This window comes from Miniopterus natalensis, chromosome 15, assembly GCF_054644295.1.
Source record: "Miniopterus natalensis isolate mMinNat1 chromosome 15, mMinNat1.hap1, whole genome shotgun sequence".
Classification (NCBI taxonomy): domain Eukaryota; kingdom Metazoa; phylum Chordata; class Mammalia; order Chiroptera; family Miniopteridae; genus Miniopterus; species Miniopterus natalensis.
In genome coordinates, this window is record NC_142095.1 from 8,391,464 (window position 1) to 8,419,043 (window position 27,580).

General features: G+C 43.8%; 2 protein-coding genes across 3 annotated transcripts in view; both read right to left on the reverse strand.

Annotated features, from left to right (window-relative positions):
* Positions 1-611: 611 nt before the first annotated feature.
* On the reverse strand, positions 612-6,510 carry SLC22A13 (solute carrier family 22 member 13). The gene is made up of 10 exons (XM_016196217.2): positions 6,133-6,510; positions 4,258-4,361; positions 3,907-4,061; positions 3,517-3,685; positions 3,170-3,290; positions 2,989-3,083; positions 2,558-2,772; positions 2,249-2,357; positions 1,233-1,448; positions 612-1,003 (listed from the first exon to the last, which is right to left on the reverse strand). Exons 1-10 carry the CDS (start codon positions 6,508-6,510, stop codon positions 931-933), a joined length of 1,635 nt encoding a protein of 544 aa, XP_016051703.2. The 3' UTR covers positions 612-930.
* Positions 6,511-9,449: 2,939 nt separating this feature from the next.
* OXSR1 (oxidative stress responsive kinase 1) overlaps positions 9,450-27,580 on the reverse strand; it is a 68,573-nt gene continuing 50,442 nt past the window's right edge. Inside the window, exons 10-18 of one of the 2 annotated variants that reach the window (XM_016196180.2) lie at positions 27,338-27,403; positions 24,560-24,682; positions 21,832-21,864; positions 19,982-20,128; positions 18,326-18,390; positions 15,763-15,815; positions 13,872-13,940; positions 12,968-13,032; positions 9,450-12,140 (exon numbers count right to left, since the gene is read on the reverse strand). In XM_016196180.2, the coding sequence (XP_016051666.1) occupies positions 12,066-12,140; positions 12,968-13,032; positions 13,872-13,940; positions 15,763-15,815; positions 18,326-18,390; positions 19,982-20,128; positions 21,832-21,864; positions 24,560-24,682; positions 27,338-27,403 (696 nt within the window). In that variant the 3' untranslated portion in view covers positions 9,450-12,065. The other variant, XM_016196179.2, reaches the window with a different exon arrangement.

The window sequence follows — 27,580 nt, forward strand, 5'->3', positions numbered from 1 at the left end:
GAGTCTGGGCTGTTCTGTGCTCACCAATACCCGAGGGAGAACAGCCACAGCCCAGCCCAGGCTGCCCACGGCTTCTCGGGGTAAAGTCTAGATCAGGCCCGAATGCCTTCTCCGAGGTCTCAGCTGCTGATTCCCATCAGCAACCGCCCAAAGACGAACATCTACCCACTGATTAGAGGAAGCCACAGGGCACGTTGAATATATACAGAGAAAACTCTTTCTCCCCAATAGCCCACAACCCCTAAAGAAAGGAAAAGTCTCTGAAGACTTGTCCAGAGGCAATGGGTGAATTTTGCATTTTGCTTGTGTCAATAGAGGGTCTGTTTAAGTCTCTTTCCAGGAAAGATCATGTGCCTCAAAGGGATGCAGGTGTCCACATCTTAGAGTTTTGAAATGGCCCTTTCCCGCCCCTCTCTGGGCTTTTATTTCTCCCCTTAGCAATTTCAGCCTGGGTGCCCATTGTGCCAAGAAAAACTTTTCACTGCCCCCAAGGGAAGACTTTAGCTTGGGACTGCATGACTGGGTGCAAGAAGCAAACAGAACTTCTGTCCGTCACCTCGGCGCTGAGAACTGTAACAACTGTCCATGTATTGGAGGGAGCTGCTGGACGCTTCTGACCAGGGTTTACAGAGACAAAAAGCAGCACCTACCACTGCCTCTGGGCTCCACAGAGATTGAGGGGACCCGGGGAGCCATACCCCTCACAAGACTCTCAGAGAACAAGTTAAGATCAAGACTCTGGCCCAGAAGAGGGTATTGGGGTGGGGCTCAAGGGATAAGAAGGGTTTTAGAAGGAGAAAGACCCGTCCGGATGCCTCTGGAAATGGTCTTGGCAGGCTGTGCTGGTGCTGGAGTTAGGTCCTGGAGTATTGCCTTCAGCAGCAAAGCCTGTCTTGCTCTCAGGTCCCAGCCGTGTCCAGGGGAATGAAATCAGAAGTATGTGCTGCTCACAGTTCTTTCTGAGGCCCCCATTTCATTTTTGGAGGACGCTAACTTCTTAGTCCTGGAGGGAGCAAAAAGGCATCACTGGCTGACCAGGAAGTGGTCCCATAGGAGTGTCCCTTCCCCCTCCCCAAAGTAGGGGGGATCTAACCCAAGGCCAGGCAGATATCTGTGGTTCCTAAAACCCTCCCGTGACAATGGACCAATGGTGAGGTAGAGGCTTGGCTTCTGAGTTGGGGGTCACGATGTGAAACCAGGGTTCCCGGCTGTAGGGAAAGCAAGCAGCTCACCGTGGTTGGGGCCCCTGGTCTAGGTCCCTGATGGTGTCCTTCATGGCCTGGCCTCTTGTCTCAGGCAGCAGCACACAGAGTAAGCTGACCCCAAGGGGGAAGCCGCCGTAGATGGCCATCGGGAGGGCCTTGTGGTAGTTGCCCAGCAGTATCACCAGGGGCGTGAGGATGCCCGCGATCCTTGTGAAGATGGCCACCAGCCCCATGCCTGTCTGCCTGAGGGGGGGCAGTACCCACTGAGCAGACCCGCTCTCAACCCAGGCCACAGCGCCACCTCAGCACACTTCCTGGGGAGAGCCCAGATCCCTTATGACCCCCCAGGCCTGCAGGGCCTCCAGGCTCATCCAGCCCGCCCACCCGTCGTCCTGCACAGTGAACTTCTTAAGAGTCCAACCGAGCGCGACGCTCTGCCACCTCCCAGCCTCTCTGTCAGCCGCTGCCCTCCTGCTCGTCTATCCAGTTTCAGGTGGAAGGCTGCACCTCCTAAATATGCCTTTCCCCCACCTGATGGCTCCTTCTGAGCCATTCATTCTTTTCTTTTTTTTTAATGTTTTTATTGATTTTTTAGAGAGAGAAGGAGAGGAATAGAGAAATAGAAACATCAATGAGAGAGAAACATTATCGATCAGCTGCCTCCTGCACATCTCCTACTGGGTCGAGCCCACAGCCCGAGCATGTGCCCTGACCGGGAATGGAATCAGTGACCTCTTGGTTCATGGGTTGATGCTCAACCATTGGACCACACCAGCTGGGCCTCAGCCATTCATTCTTAGACTTATTCCATAGTGCAGTCCTGATGGGGCCAGGGCATGGCTTACTTCTCTGTCTGTCCTCCACCAGCCTGGGGACAACCTGGGGTTTGGACTACATTGTAGTTATCCTGGATCCCACCCAGCACCACTGCCCCAGAGCCAGCCTCAAAAGCTATTTGTGGAAAGGCGGTGAGGTTGGGGGAGAGATGGCCAAAATCAAGGTCTTGGGAGCAGAGGGGCAGGATTTGCACCAGCAGCCCTTACCTGATGATGGTGGGGAAGAGCTCAACAGAGTAGACATAGGAGATTGAAAATCCAGCAGATATGGCGAACTTCCCCACAATGGCCAGCACAGTGCTCACTACAGGCAGATCTGGTGAAGGATGCTGGTCAGCCACACGGAGGACAGACAGCCCATCACCTGGGCCCTGCTCCCTGCCCTGCCCACCCCAAATCCTCACCCTTTCTGTACCTGAACCCCAGGGAAGCCCTCACTCTGGAAAGAGAAGAAATGGGCCTCTAGCCACAGGTGAGTGAGAGTGGGTGGGGCCCGGGGAAAGCCAGTCCTGGTACCTGCTGGGACGAAGATGATGATGATGCACATGAGGCCACCCAGGGCCAGAGTCCCCATTTGGCTCCACTTGCGGCCCAACCACTGCATCAAGAAGATGCTGGAGCAGCGGGCGGGCACCTCAACAGCTCCGAAGATTAGCTGCGTCAGGTAGATGTCCTGGCCAAAGTCCCCCACCAGGAGGCTCAGGCCAAAGTACCCCAGACTGTCTACAAACCTACAAAGTATCCGAGGGTCCTTCTATCACTTCTGGGTGATGAGACACCATCACACTCAGAGACAGAGCCTGTCTTGGCCAGAAGTCACACAGGAAACAGTAGCACAGACAGGGAGAGACCCATTCATTCCCATACAGCCCATCCCAGCCAGGGAGCCACCATCCCGCATCCCGCTGACACACACCAGGGAGGGGCATGGGCCCCAGCGCCCTCACCAGATGGAGGAGAGAATCAGGGTCACCTTCCGGAGCTGGGGGTGTCGGAACAGATCCAGGGCATTCCCTGAGGGGCCTGTCTTCTCCGGGGCCAGCTAGGAGGAAGACGCTGAGTGAGGGGCCAGCAGAATGGTCTGTGTGGGTCAGATTATGGTACAGGCAGAGGCCCTGCCCTAAGTACCTGGCTCAGGAGCTCCGGGGAGACTTTCCGCCTGTTGACAGCGGCCACCTTCTGAATCACTTGCTTGGCCTCTTCGACCCTCCCCCGGGTCAGGAGCCACCGGGCAGATTCCGGCAGAGCCCTGCAGGTCAGGAATGGCTGTGACTGTGGGCGTGGAGTCCTAGAGCTGCCCCAGCCCCCCGGAGCCTTCCTGGTGCTGTCCCAGGGCACACTAAAAGCCACGCCCCTAGGGGGCCCCCTCTCCCAGAGGCCTCCCGAGCATCCCAGGAGATGAATGGGAGCGCAGCGCTCCAACCCCATGGGAGCACAGATGACCCAGGGGCCTGCTCGGGGAAGCACCTGCTCACCAGAAGTAGAAGAAGAGCAGCAGGACGGGCGCAGTGCCCCCAATCTGGAAGAACCTCCAGTTACGGACACCGTAGGCAAGTCCTGCGAGGGCCATCTGCCCGACAGAGAAGCTGCACTGGACCAGGACTATGACTTGAGTCCTCCGAGCGGGCCCCACCCATTCTGCAACTGTGAACGGAGATGCTGAGGCCGAGCCACACCCGGCTCAATCACTCCCTGTCTCCCGGGAAGCCACCTGTCAGGAGTGGGCCTCAGTCCCGGCCCAGGAAGCACAGGTGTGACCACATTAGATGTGGGTACCTAACAAGGCCCCCCCAGGCAGTCTGGGGAACGAGGCCAGTCCCCAAGGCCTCACCCTGTGGCTGAAGGCGTCAGGGCCAGATACTCACGTAGCGAGATGCTGCTCAAGGCAAACCCAGCGACGGGAAGAGCAGCGGCAAAGCGCATGACTGTGTAGAGCTCGATGTTGGGCACAAAGGCTGTGGCCAGGCCGATGAGGGCGAAGAGCAGCAGCTGTATCAGGACACTGGGTTTGCGACCAATCCTAAAGTACAAAGGGGACAGTCCAGGAGGGAATCTCTGAGGGGAAGGGAGAAAGGGAGACCAGCCCTGCCCTGGGCTCTTTGTGTGACAGAGGACACGCAGGCCCACCTGGGAGCCCCATGTGAGGGAGAAACTCAGCCCTGTGCCGGACGCCTAAGAGCACGGCAGGGAAGGGATGAGGTGGCCCAGGTTCCTACCAGTCAGAGAGGGGCCCAAAGATGAGCGAGCCGACCAGGAGCCCAGCCATGAACACGGACTGCGCCATCTCCTTCAGGTACTTCCGGTCACAAACAAGGTTGAACTGGGGCAGACATAGGCAGATGTGAGTCTGGGGGCAGCTGGAAGCAAGTTCAATAAAACTATATTTAAAAAAATAAAGGAATTAAAACATGTAACATTCTTTGCACAGTAGCGTCACGTGGGACGCTCTCAGTCAATGTTGCTTCGGCTGAGGGAGCACGGCCCGTGTGCAAGTGAAACTCACAGCTGGTGACACAGACGCCTCAGACCCAGAGCTGTAGTGATCTGAAGGCATGGGTGCCAAGCCATCAGACGGCTCCGATGCTGGCATCCCTGCTCAGTGACCACCATTCACTCCCTCCCGTAGTTTATGCATCCCTTATGTCATTAAATCATCATTCTGATCCCACGAAGGCTTATCATCCCCACTGTGCAGGGGCGAAGACTGTGGCTTGGAGAGGTGCCAAGATGTACCCAGCCTCCTGTGGTGGTCGCATGTTGCAGATGCCACAGAGGTGAAGAGGGCTCCAACTCGGGATGCCAGTCATTGACCTGGCCGGCCGGAACGCCCACAGGGGAGGGTTTGTCTGGGACCTTCTCTGGTGGCCCACGGGGATTTGCCACCATAACAGTGAGAGCGGCACCATCCCGCTTCTGCAAGGCACTGGGCAGCAGGAGCCCACGTGAGAGTCCCAGCTCCACAGTCAGCCCATCATGTTACCCTGGCAAAGTCCTATCCTATCCCCACTCTGAGCCCTGTCCTGCCACCTAGGAAGAAACAGACTGGGCCTAGATACTTCCCGAGGGGTCTTCTTAATCTGAAAGGAGTGGGAACCTTTCTGTTTCTCTGTCTGGGTCCCTCCAAGAGAACGAACTGAGCAAGAACAATGATCGGTATTCAACAGGACAAGTCCTAGAATCACTGGTGTCCCCCAGCATCCCAGAGGTGGGCAGGTGGAGGAAGAAAGAGAGAGAGACAGAGGAAGAGGGGGTCAGTGAGGGGGAGTAAAGAGATGAGAGAGGGAGGGAAGAGGAGGAGGGGGAGGGAGAGAGAGAGACCCAGGGCTGTAGTGATCTGAAGGCATGAGAGAGAGAAAAGCTAAAAGGTAGGAAGCCCAAGGCAAGTGATCAGAAAGGCAAACAAGCCCCAGCAGGTTTAGCTCAGTGGTTAGAGCGTCGGCCCGCAGACCAAAGGGTCCCGGGTATGATACCAGCCAAGGGCACATACCTTGGTTGCAGGCTAGGCCCTGGTGAGGCCACAAGCGGGAGGCAACCACTCGATGTGTCTCTCTCACATCAATGTCTCTCTCTCTCTCTCTCTCTCTCTCTCTCTCTCTCTCTCTCTCTCTCTCTGGAAAAGCAATGGACAAAAAAAAAGAAAGGCAGCCAAGAGGACAGGGAAAGAGATAAGAGTTAGGGAAACAGCAAGATCAGCGAGCAGGCGTACATGCAGGGGCAGGTTAGAATGCAAAAGGCAAACAGACAAACAGATGAGAACACGGAAAGGCATAAAGACAGAAAAACAGGAGGGGACAGGAAGGCAGGCAGACAGGCAGAAGAACAGACAAAAGGACAGGCAAAGGTGAATGGACAGATGGGCAGATAGGACAGACAGAGAAAATGGATAGAGAGGGCCTAGAGGCAGAGAAAAAATGAAAAAAAGGGGAATTGGCAAAGAGACAAACAGGTGTATCGATGGTCAGTCATTCAGGCACAGGGACACAGGAGCAAGACAAAGGCAGTGAGTGACACCAGTGACTGAGGGCAAAGCATAAGACAGAGGAACCGACAGACCCCAAACAAGTAGACAGACAGCCAAAGAGGCAACCTACCTCATTCTTTAGGGACAGGGGCCTGCCTTCAGGATAGTCCCAGCCCGCCTCACAAGGCTGGGTCTCATTGAAGCGGTGGCTGAGGATGTCCTCCAGGCTGGCACCGTCAGGGGGTGGCCGGAACATGAGGCAGGGCTCGGGGTTGCCTGCGGCATCCAGAGGTATGCTCAGGGACAGCTGCTGAGCAGCGCTCAGGTTGAAGGTGTGGTTCTTGACCCAGGCCACTGAACAGTAGTGGGTCTCCTCCAAGGTGGTAAAGAGCTGGCTGAACATGTAGAAGGGACACAGAAAGGTGGGGGCACTCAGCAGCAGCAGCAGCTGCACCTGAAAGCGACCGAAGCTGCCTATTTCGTCCAAGACGTCGGAAAATTGAGCCATGTCTGCTGGTCACTACATCCTCAACTTGAGGCTGGCAGAGAGCTATGAACCTTGGCCCAGGGTTCCCGGTTCCTCTTGGCTCTAACAGCTGCATTAACGTTTAACCCAGCCTTGCCCAGCTCCACCTTCACACTTCAGCTCCCGGAGGATAGAAGATGGAACAAACACTCCGCTCTGGATTTCGGAATTGGAGGATGTTTTATTGACTGTGATAGACACGTGCATCACACTAACTGAGAAAACCTCTCAGGCCCAGCCCACGGGCAGAGCTTTAACCAGTTATATAGTATTGTGGACAAAAAGGGGCCACATACTAAACCTGAACTGCTCAGGGCAGGCCTGCTTGGCGGCCTTGCAAACTCAGAGACCTAAAGTAACCACAAAGGACGGTCTGAAATTAAAACTTTTTAAACATAAGCAGTTTATGATAGGTAGTCATGTCCTGAGGCAGTATTTTTCCCTAACAAAAGTTAATTTTCACCTTAACTAAGCCTGTTTGTTCTTTTGCACCTGAGATAACATACCTGATTAATACATGCCTTCGCAAAACAAAGCAACTTCCCCCTTTTCCAGGCCCTCAGAGCACCAGGGTAGAGACCCAATCCTCTCATTGTTATTGATATCCTGTTAACTGTTGACAGTGGACTACCCTGTACCCACCTACGTAAAAGTATGTGTCTTATCATTTTACTTTTATTTATTTATTTTAAATATATCTTTATTGACTTCAGAGAGAGGAAGGGAGAGGGAGAGAAAAATAGAAACATCGATGATGAGTCATTGATCTGTTGCCTCCTACACGCCCCCGACTGGGGATCGAGCCCCGCAACTGGGCATGTGCCCTGATCGGGAATCAAACCACGATCTCCTGGAACCTAGGTCGAGGCTTGATGACTGAGCCACGCCCGGCTGGGCTATCATTTTACTTTTAATCCAATTCCAGAGGTTTCCCCCACTTTGCTTTCTCCCCACTCCCTAATCTATCCCCAGTGGATTTCATGTAACCCACTTCTGTCTTCTCCTTTGATTGTAATCTACAAAGCAGGATGCAAAACTGCCATTCTCTGGAGCATCATTTCAATTCTTTGAGATTTTGGCTCCCCGGAATATGTCGTCAGTTTGACTCAAATAAACTCACCAAAAAATTCTTCACAGGTTTGAATGTTTTCTTACATTAACATTACACAGCATGCTCCACCCGCCCAATGCCACCAACTGCCACATCCTAAAGAATTCATAGTGTTATAATACTGTATGAAGCCAGGAAAACATGTTCAAGATCATGTCATGAGAGAATCGAAAATTAAAACGTGATGCCACTACACACCTATTAGGACAGCCAAAATCTAAAACACCAACAACACCAAATGCTGGTGAGGATGTGAAAGAACAGGAACTCTCACTCACTGGTGGGAGTGAAGATGGTACAGCCACTTTCGAGGACAGCTGGTGGCTTCTCACAAAACTGGACATACTCTCACCATTGGGTTCCTTGGTATTTACCCAAAGGTGATGAAAATTTATATCTACATAAAATGAATGTTTATTGCAGTTTTACCCATAAATGCCCAGACTCAGAAGCAATTAGGTGAATGGATTAATAAACTGTGATACATCCAGACAAGGAACATTATCCAGTGCTAAAAAGAAATGGGCCATGAAAAGACATGGAGAAACCTTAAATGCATATGACTAAGTGAAGGAAGCCATTCTGAAAAGGCCACATACTGTATGATTCTAACTATATGACACTCTGGGAAAGGCTAAAGCATGGAGACAGTAAAGAGATCAGCAGTTGCCAGGGACTAGAGGGAGAGAGGAATGAACAGGCAGAATGCAGAGGACTTTAGGGCAGTGACCTATTCTGTATGATGCTGTAATGATGGACACATATCACTATACATTTGTCTAAACCCATAGAATGCACAACAGGAAGAGTGAACTGTGGACTTTGAGTGATAGTAACTTTTCAATGTAGGTTCATTGACTGCAATAAATGTACTACTCTGGTATGGATGTTGACAGTGGGGAAGTGTGTGCATGTGTGGATTTAAGGGGTATATGGGAACTCAGTATACTTGCTGTTCTATTTTGCTACAAAACTACCACTGCTCTAAGAAATAAAGGGGTAGATGAGCTGACCAAAAGAAGGGATCCATGAACTGAGCATCACTACTCTAAAGAGGTAGAGCTAGGGAATCAGGCCTCCTGACAAGATCTGATCATGTGAGAAAGAATGGGCAAGTGGAGGGGTGCCATCTACTCTTGCTGTGCCCACATGTCCCCACATACGCCATGGTCACTTTTGAATAACCAACACCTTCTCTGTCCACACAATAGTCAAGAATCTACTTTTATGACCTGCTTATCTTAAAAGCAAATCAATCAGAGCTGAAATTGCCAACTCCAAGGATCCAGGGCTTGAGCTCTGGATTACCAAGACCCACAAGCAGTCCTATGGTTGATCAAATGCCATCTTCTGTTGGGAAGGAATTATGATCAGGGAGATTACTTATCCAGAAGGTGGAGGAATACAGGGGGGCCTAGAATTCTCCACGAAATCCCACCATTGCAATACTGAAGCCAAATGGAGATGCGTTCAGCCCTGTTCTGAACTTTCCAAAAGAAACTCCCAAGAGCTTGAATCAAGCATCTTTCCCCTGCCCAAATCCACAAGCAGAATCAGTCAGAAAAGATCAACATAAGGAATTCTCTGTCCCGCCTGGTCAAATTTCCTTGGGTGAATCCTCTCTCTCTCCCCAATGGGATTTCAGTTTCCCCATTTGTACAAAGACTTTAAGCTGTTCTAACTTGTAGATCAATACACACATTTTTTTGGTTTATGTGTACTTTGGCTTTTCTGCATTTGCATGAAAAATTAAAGTTAGTACTGCTACTCCCCACTACTGCCACTAAAGAAAAGATTCCTTACACCACCAGACAGTTTACTCTTTATTGATTAAAAATGAAGGAAACATGCAGCAAAATACAAAGTCAAAAAAAGGGGGGGGAGTCAAATATTTTACATCTTCCAAAATCTAGCACACATCATAAGGAGGAACCTCCATTTATTGATACATGATTATTCTATCCTCTGGATTATTAAATATCAGCTGGCTCTAGGATTTGGTTCAAAACTTAAGCAAAAACCCCAAACAAATCCAATAGTCATTTAGAAAGACCATACATTTCACAAACAGCATTGGCACATGTTACCTTGTGCTAAAGTCAGTCCCTACCCCTGGGACCCGGGAATCCTGGGGACCTCGAGACAGAGGTGTACCCTGCACCACCCCCCACTCCTGGAGAAGAGTGAGGTCTCTCACTAGGTCACGTGCGGTCCCACCTGCGACGTTTCTGTTCACTTATTTTCTCAGTATCACTGCGCAAGTCAGCAAAGGGAGTCCACCATACATCATGCAGAAGAAATAACACTGTCCTGGGGCTTGGTGATTGACTCCTAATTCCCAGCAGGGCCAAAAATGAACTGAAAGGAAAGAGAAAGCCCCAGCCCACTTGTATTGTTGTGCCTGTCCCACTGCTGTCCAAAAGTAATGGCTGGCTGGAAAAACTCCAACAGGAGGAAGGGCTGCTACTTACCGATGGCCTCCAAACAGAAAGCTACAACAGTGATGCCACACCCCTTGGATTCATACACAAGCAGATTATGATGGGCTCACTGGACACCAAAGCACAGACTCTAAGGCAAGCCACTAGTCCTTCGCCAAAGAAGACACTATCCCTTCTCAAACTTATTCCTACCTTCCTGTCTTTATTCCCTCCACCCACCTCCAAAAAAAAATAAAAATAAATTAGAAAAAAATAATAAAAAAAAGAAAAAGCTAAATATTGTTTCCAGCAAGCTGATCAACCTTCTTTCCTCTCTCCAGGCTCAGCAGGCTCCCTTCTGTTAACAATCTTGCTGGGACCATGGACTTTCGTGTCTGATCCTCTAATCTGTTTTCTTCCCAACCTCCATCTCAAACCCATCCCCTCGCCTACTCCCCAATATCCACCCCTTTCCCAACATGCCTTTGCATCCAGGGTAGGTGAAGAAAGCCCTTGACTAAAACTACAAGCTCAGGGTGAAACAAGAACTGTGACAAGTCAACTGTGGGGAGAGCTTTCAGAGATGCTCCAAGAGAAAACTAGGTAAAGCAACCTTGCTATCCACAGACCAACAATGCTGCACAGGGCTGGAGCCACTCCCAGAGGCAACTCTCCCCTTTCAGGGGTCCAAAGCCCTTCTTAGTGTGTTAAGGCCAGATTGAGGATCCCTTTCATATACAAAACCAAGTTAGAACTATGTGCAGTTAGACAAAGGCTAACTGTGAAACAGTAGGGGAAAAAATAAACTCCACTGATTATTCACATATTGCATTATGAGTGCTTTTTCAAAACCTAAAGAATAATTTACATTATTTCTGTAGAAAATCAAACGAATACTGTCTACTCAGAAATCCTAAGTCACGGCACATGTGGTTTCATGTTCCGTCTTGGGTCAGGTTCAGCGCACCGCAGTGTGGACCCCCTCCAAAGGGTCAGTGCAGGCGAGGGGGCGAAGGCAGGCCTCTCCAGCCCAGCGTGAGTCTCCGTTATTGCTGCAGAAATCTCAGCCTTGCATTTCCTCATGACTTGGAGGGCAGGCAAACTGATTTTCATGGGAGGACTGAGGAGCAGTTTTTCTTCAATTTAATTTTTAAATTCTGAAAATAAATAACTTCCACAATGATATGAGTTATGATTTTTTCTGTCCAAAAACCACTGCTGGGAAAATTCACTTTAATAAGCCAATACTTGGTGTTTTCTCTAAAAACAGTTCGAAGTTCCACTTTGAAGGATCCGATGGCTGAAGTTCGATGACAGTCAGATGTTTTGCACCAGCTGAAGTTAAGGCTAGCAACCCTTTCTGGAGGGAGTGATGAAGAGGGGTGCCTGAGAGCAGCTTCAGCAAAACGCTTAGAAACATCACGAACAAAACTAGAAGACAGTTTAGGCTGCCTCCATCTGAGGCTGTGCTTTTTCCTAACAAAGGTTGCTAGAATTCACATCAGATTAAAAAAAAAACCCTAAATTAAATTCTCTGGGCTCCAGCTGAACAATCAACTTTTAACTGCTATTTCAGTGGGGTAAAGAGATATCCCAAGATGCCCCACATCTTGTCAGGTGCGGGAGCACAGGCAGCACGAGGAAGCCCAATATAGCTGCTGCTTTCCACCCAGCGCCATCAGTGGAGTAAGGCAAGATGAGCTGAAAGATCTCCTCCTGGGCCTTGAGGCACACGGGACACTTCTCAGATGGAGAACAGTGGGGACATGTGCAGTAAGTTTACTAACGGAACTCTTTAAAGGGATGCTGGCCACTGGTGATCCAACTTTTCTTTCCCTGTGGGAAAGGGGGGAATGACGGCAGGAAGAACATAAAGAAAGACCTCTAAAACTCCTAGCTGGGAGGTTTGTTGCTGGGTTCTTTGGCAGTAGTGGGTTTAGGCCAACAGAAGTGACAGAGACACGCATGTGTGGAATCTCCTGAGGCCTCCTCATCCGGGCTGGGATTTAGCTGATGCTGAGCTGGGCAAATCCTATTAGTTTACCATCATCAGGAATATCCGAGCCTTCGACACCAGATGCCTAAGAACCGAACAAAATGAGAAGCTGTGGTTATTTATAAACAAATTGCAGGTAGCAATTAAAACTGATATGGGGACTGTGGGAATGCAGGCAGTGAGGGACAGATCCCTGGGATACAGACGGGAGGTAGATGAATGGGCCTCTTCCAGAAAGGGTGGGGGCTGGGCACACAGCTGGAGTCAAGGGCCTGGGGTAGGAGGCTTCCTCGGAAGGGCAGAAAAAGGGAGGCCACTCAAAGGGAGACTTCAACCCAGGGCCTTGGCAGGGCTAAATGAACATAATCCATGGTAGTTTAAAATTCTCATTACCCAGCCCTGGCCAATGTGGTTCAGTTGGTTGAGTATTGTCCTGTGCACTGAAAGATCGCGAGTTTGATTCCTGTTCAGGGCACATGCCCAGGTTGCAGGCTTAATCCCTGGTTGGGGTATAAGCAGGAGGCCGCGCTTGATGTTTCTCTCTCACATTGATGAAGAAAGGTAGGGGACATGTGCAGTAAGTTTACTAATGGAACTCTTTAAAGGGATGCTGGCCACTGGTGATCCACCCCCCCACTCTAAAATGAAAAACATGTTATGAATGAATGAATGAATGAATGAATGAATGAATGAATGAAGAAAGAAAGAAAGAAAGAAAGAAAGAAAGAAAGAAAGAAAGAAAGAAAGAAAGAAAGAAAGAAAGAAAGAAAGAAAGAAAGAAAGAAAGAGAGAGAAAGAAAGAAAGAAAGAAAAAGAAAATTCTCATCACCCCAGAGAATATGGAAGCTGGTCTGCAGGGGCTGCTGGTGTGTAAAAAGTAAGATGGTTTAATAAGGAGGAAGAGACAAATACCAGTTTGAAAGTGACAGATCGATTCGACTGAGGTTCTTCCACAATTTTCTGCAAATTAGCTGCCACTGTAATCATACAAACAGAGAAAGTAATAAGAAGCTCAGTCAATCCATTTTCAACTATATTTTAAGAATTTAAATGGTAGTTTAGAATCTTCTCTGTGTAATTAAAATGGAAGCAGAAAGTTAGATCACTCTCCAAAGGAAAGTATTTTTTAAACTCAACTCCAAGTAGCACAAATAAATCTCAAATCATTGCCAAACGAACTTTCTTTAAGATGCTGTATTAACTTAGGGAAGACATTCAGGTTACAGAGGTATGATTTGCCTATTCATAGACCAGAAAGCCAGCAAACTACACGGCCTGTGGCCTGTTTCTGTTCTGCCTGTGAACTGAGAATGGTATAAAAGCAATAAAGACTGTACATGACCCACAAAGCCTAAGCTATTATTGTCTGGCCCTTTACAGAAAACCTTTACTGATTTGCCCGACATTGGTCTTTTCCTTCAGGAATATGTGCCTCTGACTTGACTGCCTTTTCTGACTTCCTGCCTTTTCTAGGACTAAATCTCTCAAGATTTTTGCTTACCTCTTAGCTCCACGGGGTATAGGTCATCCTCCAAAACGTATTAGACATGGCCAAGCTTACTTTAACTTGTGATTTCTGTCATCACTTCTACCACAGTCTCCCAGAGACCTGGGTGGGCTTTCACATACTATCACCAGAGGTCACAAAGCGAACTCAGAAGTGAAATTTTCCATTTTCTAAGGAACTGCCTGGAATACCTGTTATTTCAGCCAAGCCAAGAACCATTCCAAGAACTGACATGCTCACTGGAATCAAAGCCTGGTTTTCTTGGTCTTAAGTACATAGAGACACAAGGGCAGAGTAAAATGGAGTTACCTATGACTAAATCCCTTCCATCGACCAGGCCAGCAGAAATGAGTTCCTGAGAGACACCCTCTGCTGTATCTGCAAGGACAAAGAAGAAGGTGCTACATTTCTGGTGCATGCATGTCACACTCTTAGAGCAGGTGTTGGCACTGTCAGACATAGCTGTTAAATCTACAGAACCAAGAAGGCAGGTAGGGGGTCTTCCCCGCCCCACAAAGGGTTTTCCAACCACTGGGACCGTCCCAAGTGAGGAATTCTCACAGGTCTAGCTAGAGGGCAGAATCAATACAACCAGATGGCAAATGTGAGCTGAACGCAAATTTAACTTTCTAAATAACGGTGTCATTTATATGGGCTTCAGGTCCTTGCTGAGAGAGAACCTGAAAGTGCTGCAGAGAAAACTCCTGTTCTGAGGGCAACCCTGACCTGTGTCTGATGAGCTCTAAGACATGACAACGACCATGCAATATCCCCAGGGCTAATAAAATAGAATTTTTTTCACAATTAAATGTTGAAAAAAATAAAATGTAATTTCTTGTTTCTGGGGATCACACTCCAAGTTTTTTGTTAAAATTTTTAAAATTTATTTATTATAATGGGCTTTTTCCCATAGCTATTTGGGATGGTATAATCTGAACAACAGGTATAATGAGAAACTAAAAAGATGAAGACAGAGTATTCCCAATTAAGCCCACCTCCAAATGACTCAGGTGCTCTCTCCTGAGAGCTGCACACTGAGCCCCTTAGCAGGGAGGAAGGAGCTGGGGAGGGGGTGTGCACGCACTCGTGCAGATGACCAGCAATTTGAATTACATCTTAAATATGTGACTACCTGGTTTTAAAACAGTAGAGCGAATACACCTCTGTGTACCTGCATCTACTGTCTTCAATAGTTAGTTACTGATGATACAAAAGACAGCAAGAAGATTAAGCATGGCACAAAGGACAGGTATCTGTTTGCTGCCGGCCACTCCCCAAATCTGAACCTCGAGTAACAAAGGCAATAAGCCTTGCTCCAGGGTCAAGTTCATGGCTAGAAAGTACACATGATGGGCTCAATTTCAGCCTCGGGAGAGAGGAAACTAAAGCCATGTTTCTTCTTTATTGTCAGGACGACAACCCTGTCCAGTGACAAGAGCAAGAACTTTGCACTCTGACAGATCTGGGTTTGAATTCCATCTATGCCTCTTCCCAGCTGTGTGAACTGCAACAAGTTACTTTACCTCTCTCTTGATTTCATCATCCACACAATGTGGATAATAATCTTTATTTAAGGGGCTGTTTTGAGAATTTAATGAGATAATGCACATTATCAGAGCACAAGCCTGGCCAACAGTAAATTAGAACTATATTAATTACTGTTTATATTAATATAGTATTACTATAGCTGACCCTTGAACAACACAGCAGGTAGGTTAGGGACTCTGACCACCAGTGCCATTGAAAATTTGTGTATAACTCTGGACTCCCCCCAGAACTTAGCTACTAATAGCCTAACATTGATGGACGCCTTACCAATAACATAAACAGTCAAATAATACATATTTTGTATGTTAGATGTATTACATGCTGTAGTCTAACAATAAAGTAGAGAAAAGAAAATGTTAAGAAAATCATAAGGAAGAGAAAATATATTTACAGTATTTATTAAAAAGGCATCTGTGTATAAGTGACTGATACAGTTCAAACCCATGCTGCTCAAGGGTCACCTATACTAGGTTTCCTAAATGAGGCTGGTAGTAAACAAACTGCATTTTTATTTGATTCATATGCCCCCAAATCCCTTTAAACCTTTTTATCGCCCTTTAGCACAGCAAAATATATCTCCAGGACAAAACACACAACACACTTCACTAAACAAAGCAGCAGTTACTAGGTTCCAATGCTGTCAATGACTCACCTCTCCCAGGAGTAAATTCAAATCTAATATCATTTAGTTCTTTTTTGGAATTCCTATTAAAAAAAAAAACAAACCAGAATGTGTAAAATCAATTTCTGAATTTACGCACGCAGCCCCTGCCAACATACATGAGAAAAGCTGTGTCTCAAGAAACATTGTTTTGTTCCCATAGATCATATGATTGGTTCTACTGGGATGAGAAAAATTTCAGAAGTAGTTTTTAGACAGGACTTAATGGACAGGTAGAATCTGGGCAGTCCAAGAAGATGGGAAAACAACTGGGCCCACACAGGCACAATTAATACATGACTCCCCAGATCCAACACATGACCAGGGAGGGAAAAGTGCAGCAATCACTCACCACACACACCATGTACTGAGATTAACTAGCTCTCTGGAGGTTCTCGTTAAAGGTGGAGAAATCAGACCATTATGTCTAAAGGCAGACAAGTCTTGACCACTTAGGACCCAAATCCATTTGATCTAAACAATGCAGAGGGCTTAGGTCTATTTGACAAATACTTGACTATGTTACTGAAATTGTGCTTAAAATATACCTACCTATTTCCAACACAACCTGCCCCCACGTGATGTCGTCCCTTGCACTGCTTTCTTTGTGCACCTGCACCCACAGACTTATACTTCTGCCTTTATACCACCCGAAATTTGTTTTTAGTTATGTTAGTACATAATTCAAATCAGCTTCCAACCTAGACTTGATTATCCAGTGAGGCATTTCATTTTCTCTTTTCTCAGCACCCTTCCTCAATAGCTGAGAGTGCTATACATAGTCTGCTGACTACATAATTGTTCAATCTATCCTTTCTGAAAGCTGATTGAAAGTAAGATCAAATGCTTAGCATCACTAGTGATGTAACTGATGTGCTAAGCACAAACACCTTTAAAGACAACATATGCTAACTGGTCTAAATCTCTTCCAGTCATTTGACTTCAAAGTCTTCATCAGCAAGAATAAGAATCTAGCCTCCTCCTCTATCAATGGGACTGCAACATAGTCCATTAAGAAACCACATTCTCAAAAAGCTAACTACATGTCAAGTATCTTCTCCACCTTCGGGAAGCACATGTCAAACAGAATTTTTGTACTGCCTATTGACTGCTGTAAGATAGCATAACAAATTTTCAGAAAGAGACAAGTGGTATTCTCTACGTACAAATAAAATGAGATTACTAAGGTACTCTATTAATTCAGAACTATTTGAGATGAGATAAGGTAGACTTCTATACAGCAAAGATAACCAAATCTTCTTTCTTCACATTTATGCCATAATTTCATTGCTCCTAGTGGTAAAATCAAAACATTCTCCAGCCCTAGCTGATTTGGCTCAGTGGTTAGAGCGTCAGCCTGCAGACTGAGGAGTCCCAGGTTTGATTCCGGCCAAGGGCATGTACCTTGGTTGCAGGCTTGAACCCTGGCCCTTGGCAGAGCTCATGCAGGAGGCAACCAATCGATGTGTCTCTCTCTCACATCGATTTTTCTCTCTCTCTTCTACTCTCTCTGAAAAGCAATGTAAAAAATATCCTCTGGTGAGGATTAAAAACCCCCCCAAAAACAAAAACATTCTCCAAACAGCTCTTGCTACCTCTCTCTCTAGTTATGGTTATAATGAGAAGATGACTAGGAATTCATATATGGAAGGAGGGACGAGTCAATATAATTTAGTGGAACTCTTTTAAATGGTTAGAGCATCGTCCAGATACGCCAAGGTTGCAGGTTTGATCTCCAGTCAGGGCCCACAAAAAATCAACTAATGAATGCCTAATCAGTGGAACAACAAATTGATGCTTCTCCCTCCCCCACCGTCTCCTTTCCCCTCTCTCAAATCAATAAATATAAATAAAACTAAAAAGTTTTAAGTGCCTTTATGAGTAGAAAGAGACCTTACAGCAATAAAACATGCATAGCTATTCTGATAAGATTGCCCTGGAATCCTAATCCAACTACCTACAAAGGGAGAGGGGGTTAAAATGGACAGATCGCCACCTATGACACTTTCTGTGAGCAATCTGTCACAGCCCCACCAAGAAGCATCAATTTAGAGCACTTGCTGTAAAATGGAGAAACAGACCAAAAATATGCTTAGAGGTTTTCCCTTCAGTTTTTTAAGAACAAGGCCTTTATCTAATCTATCACAATCAGAAAGCACTTCACTCTTGGGTTAGTTGATTTCAGAGTCCATGGTATTTATATGGTCACAATTACAAAACTAATTTTCAGATAAGCCAACTTAGTGCTACTCCCCTAAAAACTGTTCCTCAATTAAATACCATATTCCTAAACTACCTATATTGCAAATGCACAATTTGTCACTATTAGTGGAGAAACAACTAAGAGAATGTAGCAGTTGACCTGTTAACATCCAGGTCCTCACACTGATCCTATTACTTCTGAACGAAATAGTACACCAGCAAGCAAACAGCACCTGATGCCGGGAGGAAACACAATCCTATCCGGTTACTCTCAGGCACAGACTATTGGAACAAGGAGTAACTTGAAGAGAAAATAGCATATTCAGAAAACAAAAGAAAAACAGCTACTTACCTTAATCTTAGTACTAGACTGATAGGGATCTTGGTTTCTTGTGAACCTGCTCCTGAAGACTGAGCCTAAAAAGCAATGAAAGGTAGAAAAGTCATTGCCTGGACTACTAAGTGTGGAGGTGGCTACTGGTCATCTGCAGAGGAATCATCCACTTGGCAGAATTTTCTTCATCTCCAGGTGAGACCATCCTAGTCCCTAGGACGCTTCCTGCTGTGGGAGGACATGCCCTCCAGGCAGCAACAAGAGCTGAAAGTTAGCCTGACTCAGCCCCCCAGGAAAGTCCACATATGACCACAGTTTTATTTTATATTTTTTCAGATCCCCGTTTCTCCCTACAAGGGTGAAAAAAACAAAGCCAAGTTCTTTCTTTAAAAAATCTGCCAGTGTATCATATGGCAATACACAGATAGGGTCTAAACTGGCTGTCCCTCAGAAAGCCCCGCAACCTGGAGGTATCAGGTCTTTTAATGGCTAAACTAATCCTTTCTGAAACCTGACAGCCACCTCTTGCTCACTGGATGATATATATGCTAATTAAGTTGTTTATAAAATTAATCCAATCTTTGCATCAGATTTCATAAGACAACTGTATCTTTCCTGTATGATAGGGAGAAATGGAAAACTTGGGTGATGAGAAGGTTACAGGGAGTTAGCACCATGATGAACTGGAAGCGCTCAGTGGTCTCCAAAGGCAGACCAAAGAAAAAAATCAGAGCTTTCACTTTTATTTCTTTCCATCTAAATGCTAGAAAAAAATGAAACTTTTACTATTTAGTAAGTGAATAGACTCTGAAACCCTTACTTGAACTGCACAGCATAAGGCCCCATATTATATACAGCGTTTGGGGTTTCCTGAGGAAGGAGTAGGAGCTATACAGCGTGGGGGTTCCCAGTGGGGCCCCCATTCCCTCGACTGCTTTCAGAAGTCTGTGTGTGCATGATTACATGGAGTCACAGATTACATTACCTCATTTTAATAAAAATCAACCCTCATAAAATTGACAAATATCTTTAAAAGAGTAATACGGGAAAATCATGGATGGCAACAGTATTAATAAGTAACACAAACATAAGTGAACAAAAAGAGAACAGCTGACAACTTTTCTAATGTCAAGATAACTCAGTAGCTGCATTCTAAAGTTAAACATATTAAGGATCTAATAAAAAGCTGATAAGAAATTAACTCCCGCCCAGCTGGGTGTGGCTCAGTGGTTGAGCATCGACCTAGGATCCAGGAGATCTCAGTTTGATTCCCGGTCAGGGCACACGCCCGGGTTGCGGGCTCGATCCCCAGTAGGGGGCATGCAGGAGGCAGCAGATCAATGACTCTCATCACTGATGTTTCTATCTCTCTCTCTCCCTCTCCCTTCCTCTCTCTGAAATCAATAAAGATATATTTTTTAAAAAAGAAAAAGAAATTAACTCCCAAATTTTTGATGTTTGGAATTTTTCCATTGTTAACATACTCTTTTTTTGCTTAAAAACCTGTGTGATCCTTGTAAAACTCTCTTATCTTCATACATTTAAAACTGAAGAATGAATTTTACCTTGTTTCAAAATTCACCACAACATCGACCTTCCAGTAGGCAGCGCCCCACAGTACTCTGCTTTCTGTATCTCCCCAAAAGGCTAGCACTAATGCATGCCCTGCTTTACCTGAGCGGTTTTTGCTGGCTCTGTGGGGAGTGGGAGAGAGACTTGAGTTGGCTGTGCAGGTGTCTGCCCAGCTGGCTGAGGTAGAGTAGCAGAAATCTCTTCTGGAACTTGAAGTAAAGTACCCACAGGATCAGTTGTTGGAAACAGCTGTAACAAGAGCACATAATGCACAACCTTGAATACTATTTAATTCATCATCGTTGAGCAAGGTTGGCTGAACCTCAAAAAACTATGTGTTCTTTTGTGTCTGGCTTCTTTCACTTAGCATAGTTTTGTTTTGTTTTAAATATGTCTTTATTGATTTCAGAGAGAGGAAGGGAGAGGGGGAGAGAGAGATAGAAACATCACTGAAAGAGTTCTCAATGATCGCCCTCCTGCACGCCCCCAACTCGGGATGGAGCCTGCAACCCAGGCATGTGCCCTGACTGGGAACCGAACCATGATCTCCTGGATGATAGGTCGATGCTCAACAGCTGAGCCACGCCCGGCTGGCCACTTAGCATAGTTTTTGAGGTTCAGTGATGCTGCAGCATATATTAGTAGTTCACTTTTTCTTCTTCAGAAAAGCAGTTCATGGCTTCTCAGCCTTCTGGCTAAGATCAAGTGTCAAATAGCAGTTTGGTTTATCATACTTACTTTTAACTATATCTACTCTGTCCCCTTTGCCCAGCAAAATACACTTACAAAATACAGATTTAAGTATGCAATACAAAATTATAGAAGCTACATTTTTCTATGTCTAGGGACTTTCCATGACTTATAAAGACGATCAATAATTCCTTAACATATCTGAAGTGCTTTTCAAAATGGATATGACACTTTATAACATAGACATTACATATATATTTTGCATATTTGAACTATTTCATAAATTTTAATTATGTAGCTTGCAGAGAAAAAGTTAGTGAAAATAAATCAATGGAATGGCCAAAATTTAGAGTTAAAGAGAAAAAGAATTAGAGGGACGAAAGAGTGGCTCTTCCTTCTGCTCACATTTCATTGGCAAACAAGTGACTTCCATGGTCCTGCCTAACTTCAAGGGGCAGGGATATGCAATTCTACCTCATATCAAAAAGGAGCCAGAAACCTTCATGAACAGTTGTTTTATATAAATTGTCAGATACAGCCTGTTAATATGCCAAAGTACAGTATTTATTTCTAGTCTTAAACAATACAATACTATGCACACAATTCCTGTACATATCGTGTACCCAAATTGTATATTATGCACACAAATGAAGTGGAAAAAATAGTTATTTTTGAGCACAGACAAGAACAAATTAAGAGCAAGACATGTGTTGACAGTAAACCAAATACTGAGCTCAGAATGTAGATGCTGCCAGATGGAAGGATGTATGACAGAAAGCACCCAAGAGATGGTTCTTCTCTTCAGGTAATGAGCATAAGGCAGCCAGCTTAACAGGGTTCTGTTTGGTAGGGTTCCCTATTACAATGAGGCAGTAACCACAGACAAATGAATCCACTTAACAAGAGAAGAGGCTAAGAAAAAATCCAGAAAGTAAAGGTGGCACATGACAAATTCCTGGACAGATTAATGCAAAAAGACTGCTTTTTATTTTAAGCAACCCAAGCCCAAAAAGTAATTCATAAAGACATACAAGCGAGCAAGGAAGAACATTCTGGGCCCTTAGGCCAACTTTTAAAATAAGTGCAATGGCACCAATTTACTGCAAAGGTCCATTCAATTTCAGAATCAAGGTCTCTGATAAAATTCAACTTGTTTACCTCATTCCCATTTTGGGCACATATGAAAAGTGTGCTTAACATTAACATTAAAACCCAAACAAAAGCCCATATACTTTAACAGTTCAATAATCACAACTACTTACCTCAGAATTTGATAATTCTTTCACTCGGGGAGACTAAAAGAAATATAAAAAAAGGCTTGTTAACTCAAAACTTGGGTTACTTGCAGACAGTTCCAAACTGCACAGAATGTAGAAATGCAAGTCAACTCCGTTTCACTCTGATCCACACATTAATTCAACAGCAACTCTAGTGAAAGTTTTCTGGAAAAAGAAAACTGTCATGACTATTGCATTCTTTGTCCACAGGGCCTGTACTTACGGTATTTGAAGAGATCGCAATTTGAGGTTTATAAACAAACATAATGAGACTGAGTTCTCAGAAAGTAGGAAGGTCGCATTTTTCAAGGCACAACTCTTTCTACTAATTATGAACATATTATGTGCATAATATACCAGATCAAATGTCAACCTTTAAGCTAATTATTTAATACATCCTCAGCACAGAGTATTCTGATTACGGGCTTTAATGGAGAAAACTCTTGAGCCAAAACTGAAAAACCAATGATAATCTGCGATATGAAAACCTAAGCTAAATTTATTAAATAAATCAAAACAGTCAGTAGTAATTCTGGATACCACAGGAGAATTAAAAAACCAGAATTTTGATCTCTAAACAACTATCAGCTTATTGCAAATTCTACCAAGTACAGACTTGGACTAGTTAACAAGTCAGCTTAGGTTTATCTTAAAATCTTCATTACCATTTTATTGAGAGTCAAGGTTTGGGAAATAGCTAATGTATCACAGAAAGTATATGGCCAACCCCAAACATTTTATATCGTAGCTATTCACCACTGAATAGTCAGTGTGTATTTCTTAACAGGGATATTCTCTCACACAACACTACTGAAGTTACCAACTTCGGTAAATTTAACAATAATACTTTTTATCTTATTTATCATCCATAACCCAACTTTTTCAACGGACCTCATAATGTCCTTTATAGCCTTTCGTTTTCCTTCCAGTATAGGTTGAACTCTAGGATCATGTAATGTAGTCAGCTGTCATGTCTCTTTAGATTGTTTATATCTGGAACATAAATATTTTTGAAGAATACAACCCCCCCTCCAATACACACTTTATTTGAACAGAATGCTCCTGATCTGTGCTTTGTCTGATGGCTCCCCTTGATTTAGACTTATTATACGAATTCCCAGCCAGAATTGTACACAGTGATGTGTCCTTCCTAGGGTATTGTATCTTAAGGGACTCACACATTTGTCTGCCCCTCATTAGTGATGTTAATTTTAATCATCTACCCTGGGCATTTTCTGATTTCTCCAGTATGCAGGAACTATTTTGTACCTTGCAACTAAAAGGCACTTCTGGAGAGATACTTAAAAACCATGTAAATAACTTGCTCATCAAAATGTTCTCCTATATGTAGCATCTGGTGATGATTATTGCCTGATCTAATCTTTATGATTGCGTTATGATGGCTGTAAAATGATAATTTTCCCTCTCCAACACTCCAACACTTACCAGTCAGCACTGGCAATTCTCTCTATAAAGAAAAAACATCCCTTTCCCCCACTTATTGGTATGAACTCGTGGATTCCTATTTTTCAAATTATTTATAATTTACTACTGTACTTAATGGTTTTGATGATTAAATTTTTGCTAATTTGGCCAGTAGGAGCTCCATCAACCAGGTTCTTGTACTATTATGACCTCTTGTTTTAATAAAAAGTATTTTCTTTCTGACAAAAGAAGGTATTCCAGATTTATCTTGTATATTATCTGCAAAAGCCCTGTAATCAGCCATTTCTCCAAGAAGCCTTTGTTCTTAAAAGCAGGCAAAGATATAGCACTATCCACTACTCATTCCACAAAAGGTTCTGAGCAGTCAAGGCTACAATGACCTCATAAATTAATATTTCCTATATATACTGGAGACTCCAATAACATGTATATTATGCTGCTTAATGTTTGTATTAGCTCAATGATTCTCTTTTCAGTTTTTAAAAATTCTCAGTTTCATTTTGCAGTTTCCACTGCTAGCCTTCAAGTTCATTGATCTTTTCTTCTACAGTGTCTAATTTGCTGCTAATACCATCCAATCTATTTTCCATCTAAGACATTGTAATATTCTGTAAATCTGACTTTGTGTTTGTTTTCTGTTCTTGGGAATGAGTCCTAACAATCAACTTGAGGCATTAACTTTAGGCAACAGTGATGAAACAAATGAAAACAAGACCCTTATCTTTACTGCTTCTAGCAAAAACTAATACACTCACCACCACCACCACCACCACCACCACCACCACCACCACCACCACCACCACCACCACCAGCATCATCCAGAATATACCAGTTAAAGAAGAGATACACTATTACTCTTCAGGTAGGTTAGCAGACCAGCAGACCAGCAGACCTCAGGGTCAAAGTTTCTATTATTGTTAGTCTTTCAAGTTCACTTATCTTTTCTTTGGAATGCATAATCAGCCATTAATTCTACCCAGTGTATTTTCATCTCTGACACTGTAGATTTCATCTCTAGATTTGAGGCATTTATATATGACCTAAATATCATCATATTCAAACAGACCTGTCAGTCCACTTTTGCATGTAAAATTAATTGGGCTCCTGATGTTGATAAGGTTGTTCAAGGAAATTCTGTCACAAACACTTGCATTTTTTATGTTTTAACTGGGTAGGCTGACCAGAATCACAGAATAAAGTATTATCTCAGAGGCTTCAGACAAGAAGACAGAGCTCTAGCTAACGCATATAGTTTAACAAATCTTACCCTGAGTTGTGAAATTGCTGCTTTCCCTTCCTCACTTTCTTCATCAAACTCATCATCACTCCACTCCCAGCCACCATCTTCTGTCTTATGAAGACGGCCACTAGAACCTGGTACTCTCCGAACCTACTCATTGGAAGAGAGACATAAATTATGATAATGTTGACATTTACTATATAGAAAAGTCAATCACATTTTCTTCTCCTCCTACTACTTCAGCACAGTAAGCAGATAAACATTTTCCCCATAAGTATCCTCCACTTCTCGCTGGCTGTGCTCTGTTCACAACCTCCACTCTTATTTACTCACAACCACTGACTTTCTCTACACATCTATGCTCTGAATTCAAACATCATCCAAATCCTTCTATGTGAAGACACAGGTCAAATGAATATTCTGCTCTTTCTTTTTAATTTTTAAAATCACCATCATGCCCGTACAGTTTTAAGAGTACTATAGCTGCGTAAGTTTCGTTAAGAAAAACTGTTGTCTCTTACCTTTCATCCTTCTCACCACAAGCAACCATTTCAACTCATTTTAGCTTATTCTTTTGGAATTTATATTCATCTCTCTATGTAACATGGTCTCATTATTACCCCTTAAGTAATAATTCTTTAGTTTTAGAAATTATCTAATGGACTTCCCACTATGGAAGATGAGAATTAACCCTATTATCAACTCTCTACTCTTAAGATATATTGTAATTTTGGTTAAATTGATTTTCACTGTGTGCATAACATGATTATATAATTGATAAAGCTGAGCCTTATTGTACATTATAGTTACTTTTCTTTCCTGCATAACATTTTTGTTTTCCCTGGAGTAAGTGTTTGCTTATTTCTATGTACCTGTCAAATTTATCCCCAATTCTCTCCCAGCTATGTAAATCTTCCCTCAACACATTCATATACATGAGATATTCTGCAAAAGTATCATCTTCTTAAGGAGGACTCCCACCCAGAGCCTCCTGATCTGCTCCACCCTGGAGTCTGGTACTTCCCATCTCACTCTACCACCATCCAGAGGGCAATGCTTCCTGGATCACGTAACTTCTCTGTTCTTAGTTTGAGTACTTTCTCCACTATTAGTATTGCTCACTTACTAAAGCCATGCATTTCTGCACATATCTTTATTCCATTTCCATATTTCACTTATAGTTTGCCTGATTTAAAAAAGTCTGGGTTAGAAATAATTTTCTTTCATAATGTTGAACATAAATGCTCCACTGTGACCTGGTTTCCAGAGGTGCTACTGAGGTTATTCTGCCCCCTAATCCTGTCTGTGATGGTTCCTCCTTCTCCTATAATCTTTTTAACTCAAGTATTCTGAGTTATCATGGTAGTGGGCCTTAGTGTTGGTTTATTTTCAACCACTGTGCTGGGTACTGAGGCTCTTTCAATCTAGAAATTCATGACCATTAGTTTTAAAAAATTTTTCAGAATAATTTCTCCAGTATTTCCTTTCTTCTGGGTTTTTGTTTTGTTTTGTTTGTTTTTTTGTTCTTTTCTGGAACTCTGTTTACTCATCTGTTGAACCTTTTTAAATGATCCTGTAATGATTTTGTCTTTTCTCTCCTATTACCTATTTCTTGGCCTTTGGCTCTGTTTATTGGGAAATTTCCTTAACTTGACTCTATAGCCTTTGTATGAAATTTTTTTCATTTCTTCTATAATGTTTTCAGTTTCCAAGAGCTTTTTGTTGGTGGTGTTGCCATTCTATAAATGCTCTTTTTGTGCAGTAACAGCTTTATTAAGAAGTAATTCATGCACCATACAATTAACCCATTTAAGGCATATAATTCAATCATTTTTAGTTTATTCAGAGTTATGAAACCATGTCCACAAATTTAGATTATTTTCATCACTTCCTCCGAGTCCCACCTCCCAATTATCAGTCATGCCCATTATCAGCCACTGCCCATTTCTCTACAATCCTTCCAGTCCTAGGCAACCACTAATCTACTTTGTCTCTATACATTTGCCTAGTCTGAGCATTTCACATAAATGGAATCATACAACATGTGGTCTTTTGTAAATGACTTCTTTCAATTAGCATAATGTTTTAAAGGCTCATACTTGTTATGGCATGTATAGTACTTCATTCCTTTTCATTGCCAAATAATTTTCCATTATATAGACACACGACATTTTCCATATCCATTCATCAGCAGATGGACATTCAGGTTGTTCACACTTTTTAGTTATTATGAATAATGTTGCTAAGAACATTGGTGTACATATTTTTGCATGTACATGTTTTCAATTCTCTTAGATATGCCTAGAAGTGGAACTGCTGGGTCATATGGCAGTTTTGTTTAGCCTTTTGAGGAACTGCCAGACTACTTTCTAAAATGGCTGCACCATTTTACATTTTCATTAATGTGTGAGGGTTCCAATTTCTCCACATCTTTATCAATACTTGTTATTGTCTTGTCTTTTTTATTACAGTCATTCTAGTGGGTGTGAGGTGCTATCTTCAATATTTCTGTTTGGTGTGAGGAAAGGGCCCAACTTCACACCTCACTCTGGTAGTTGCAAACAGTGATTTAACATAGTTTAGAATTAATTCATCAACGGTAGATAGCACAGTAATGCCTAAGCATTCAGTAGACTAATGATATCTACTGAATAAATGCATCAAAGAATGCTAAAGAAAGGGCTGAAAGAAACTGAGTAATACTCAGGCTGTTAACAAGGTATTACTTAACATATTCTTTCAAAATGCAAAAGTAAATCTACTCTAAGCAATTTCCCCTGAAAACAGAGTTAAATACCCACTTACCTTTTTAGCTCTTTCAGAAATGGTTGGTGCTCTCTGCAATAATTTTTCTTGAAGAAATTCTTTATTCTGGAGAGAAGAAATAAGTATTTTCTTCTTACAATAAGTTTTTATTGAACCCAAAAAATTGACAAAGAAGAGTTCACCAAAATTAAAATGTAACACAGTAACCGTTTTATAAAGGAGTTTGAGAAAAGCTTCCATTCTTTTATTCTGAAGCTCCTTTAGGACATTGCTACCATGGGT

Excerpts from the sequence above, each read along its gene's own strand:
- SLC22A13 (XM_016196217.2), bottom strand. The coding sequence starts at position 6,510 with ATGGCTCAATTTTCCGACGTCTTGGACGAAATAGGCAGCTTCGGTCGC. Across the intron at positions 4,362-6,132 it reads CCCTGTCCCTAAAGAATGAG|TTCAACCTTGTTTGTGACCG; the intron begins GTAGGTTGCCTC and ends TGTCTGCCCCAG. Across the intron at positions 3,686-3,906 it reads CTTGAGCAGCATCTCGCTAC|TTGCAGAATGGGTGGGGCCC; the intron begins GTGAGTATCTGG and ends CTCCGTTCACAG.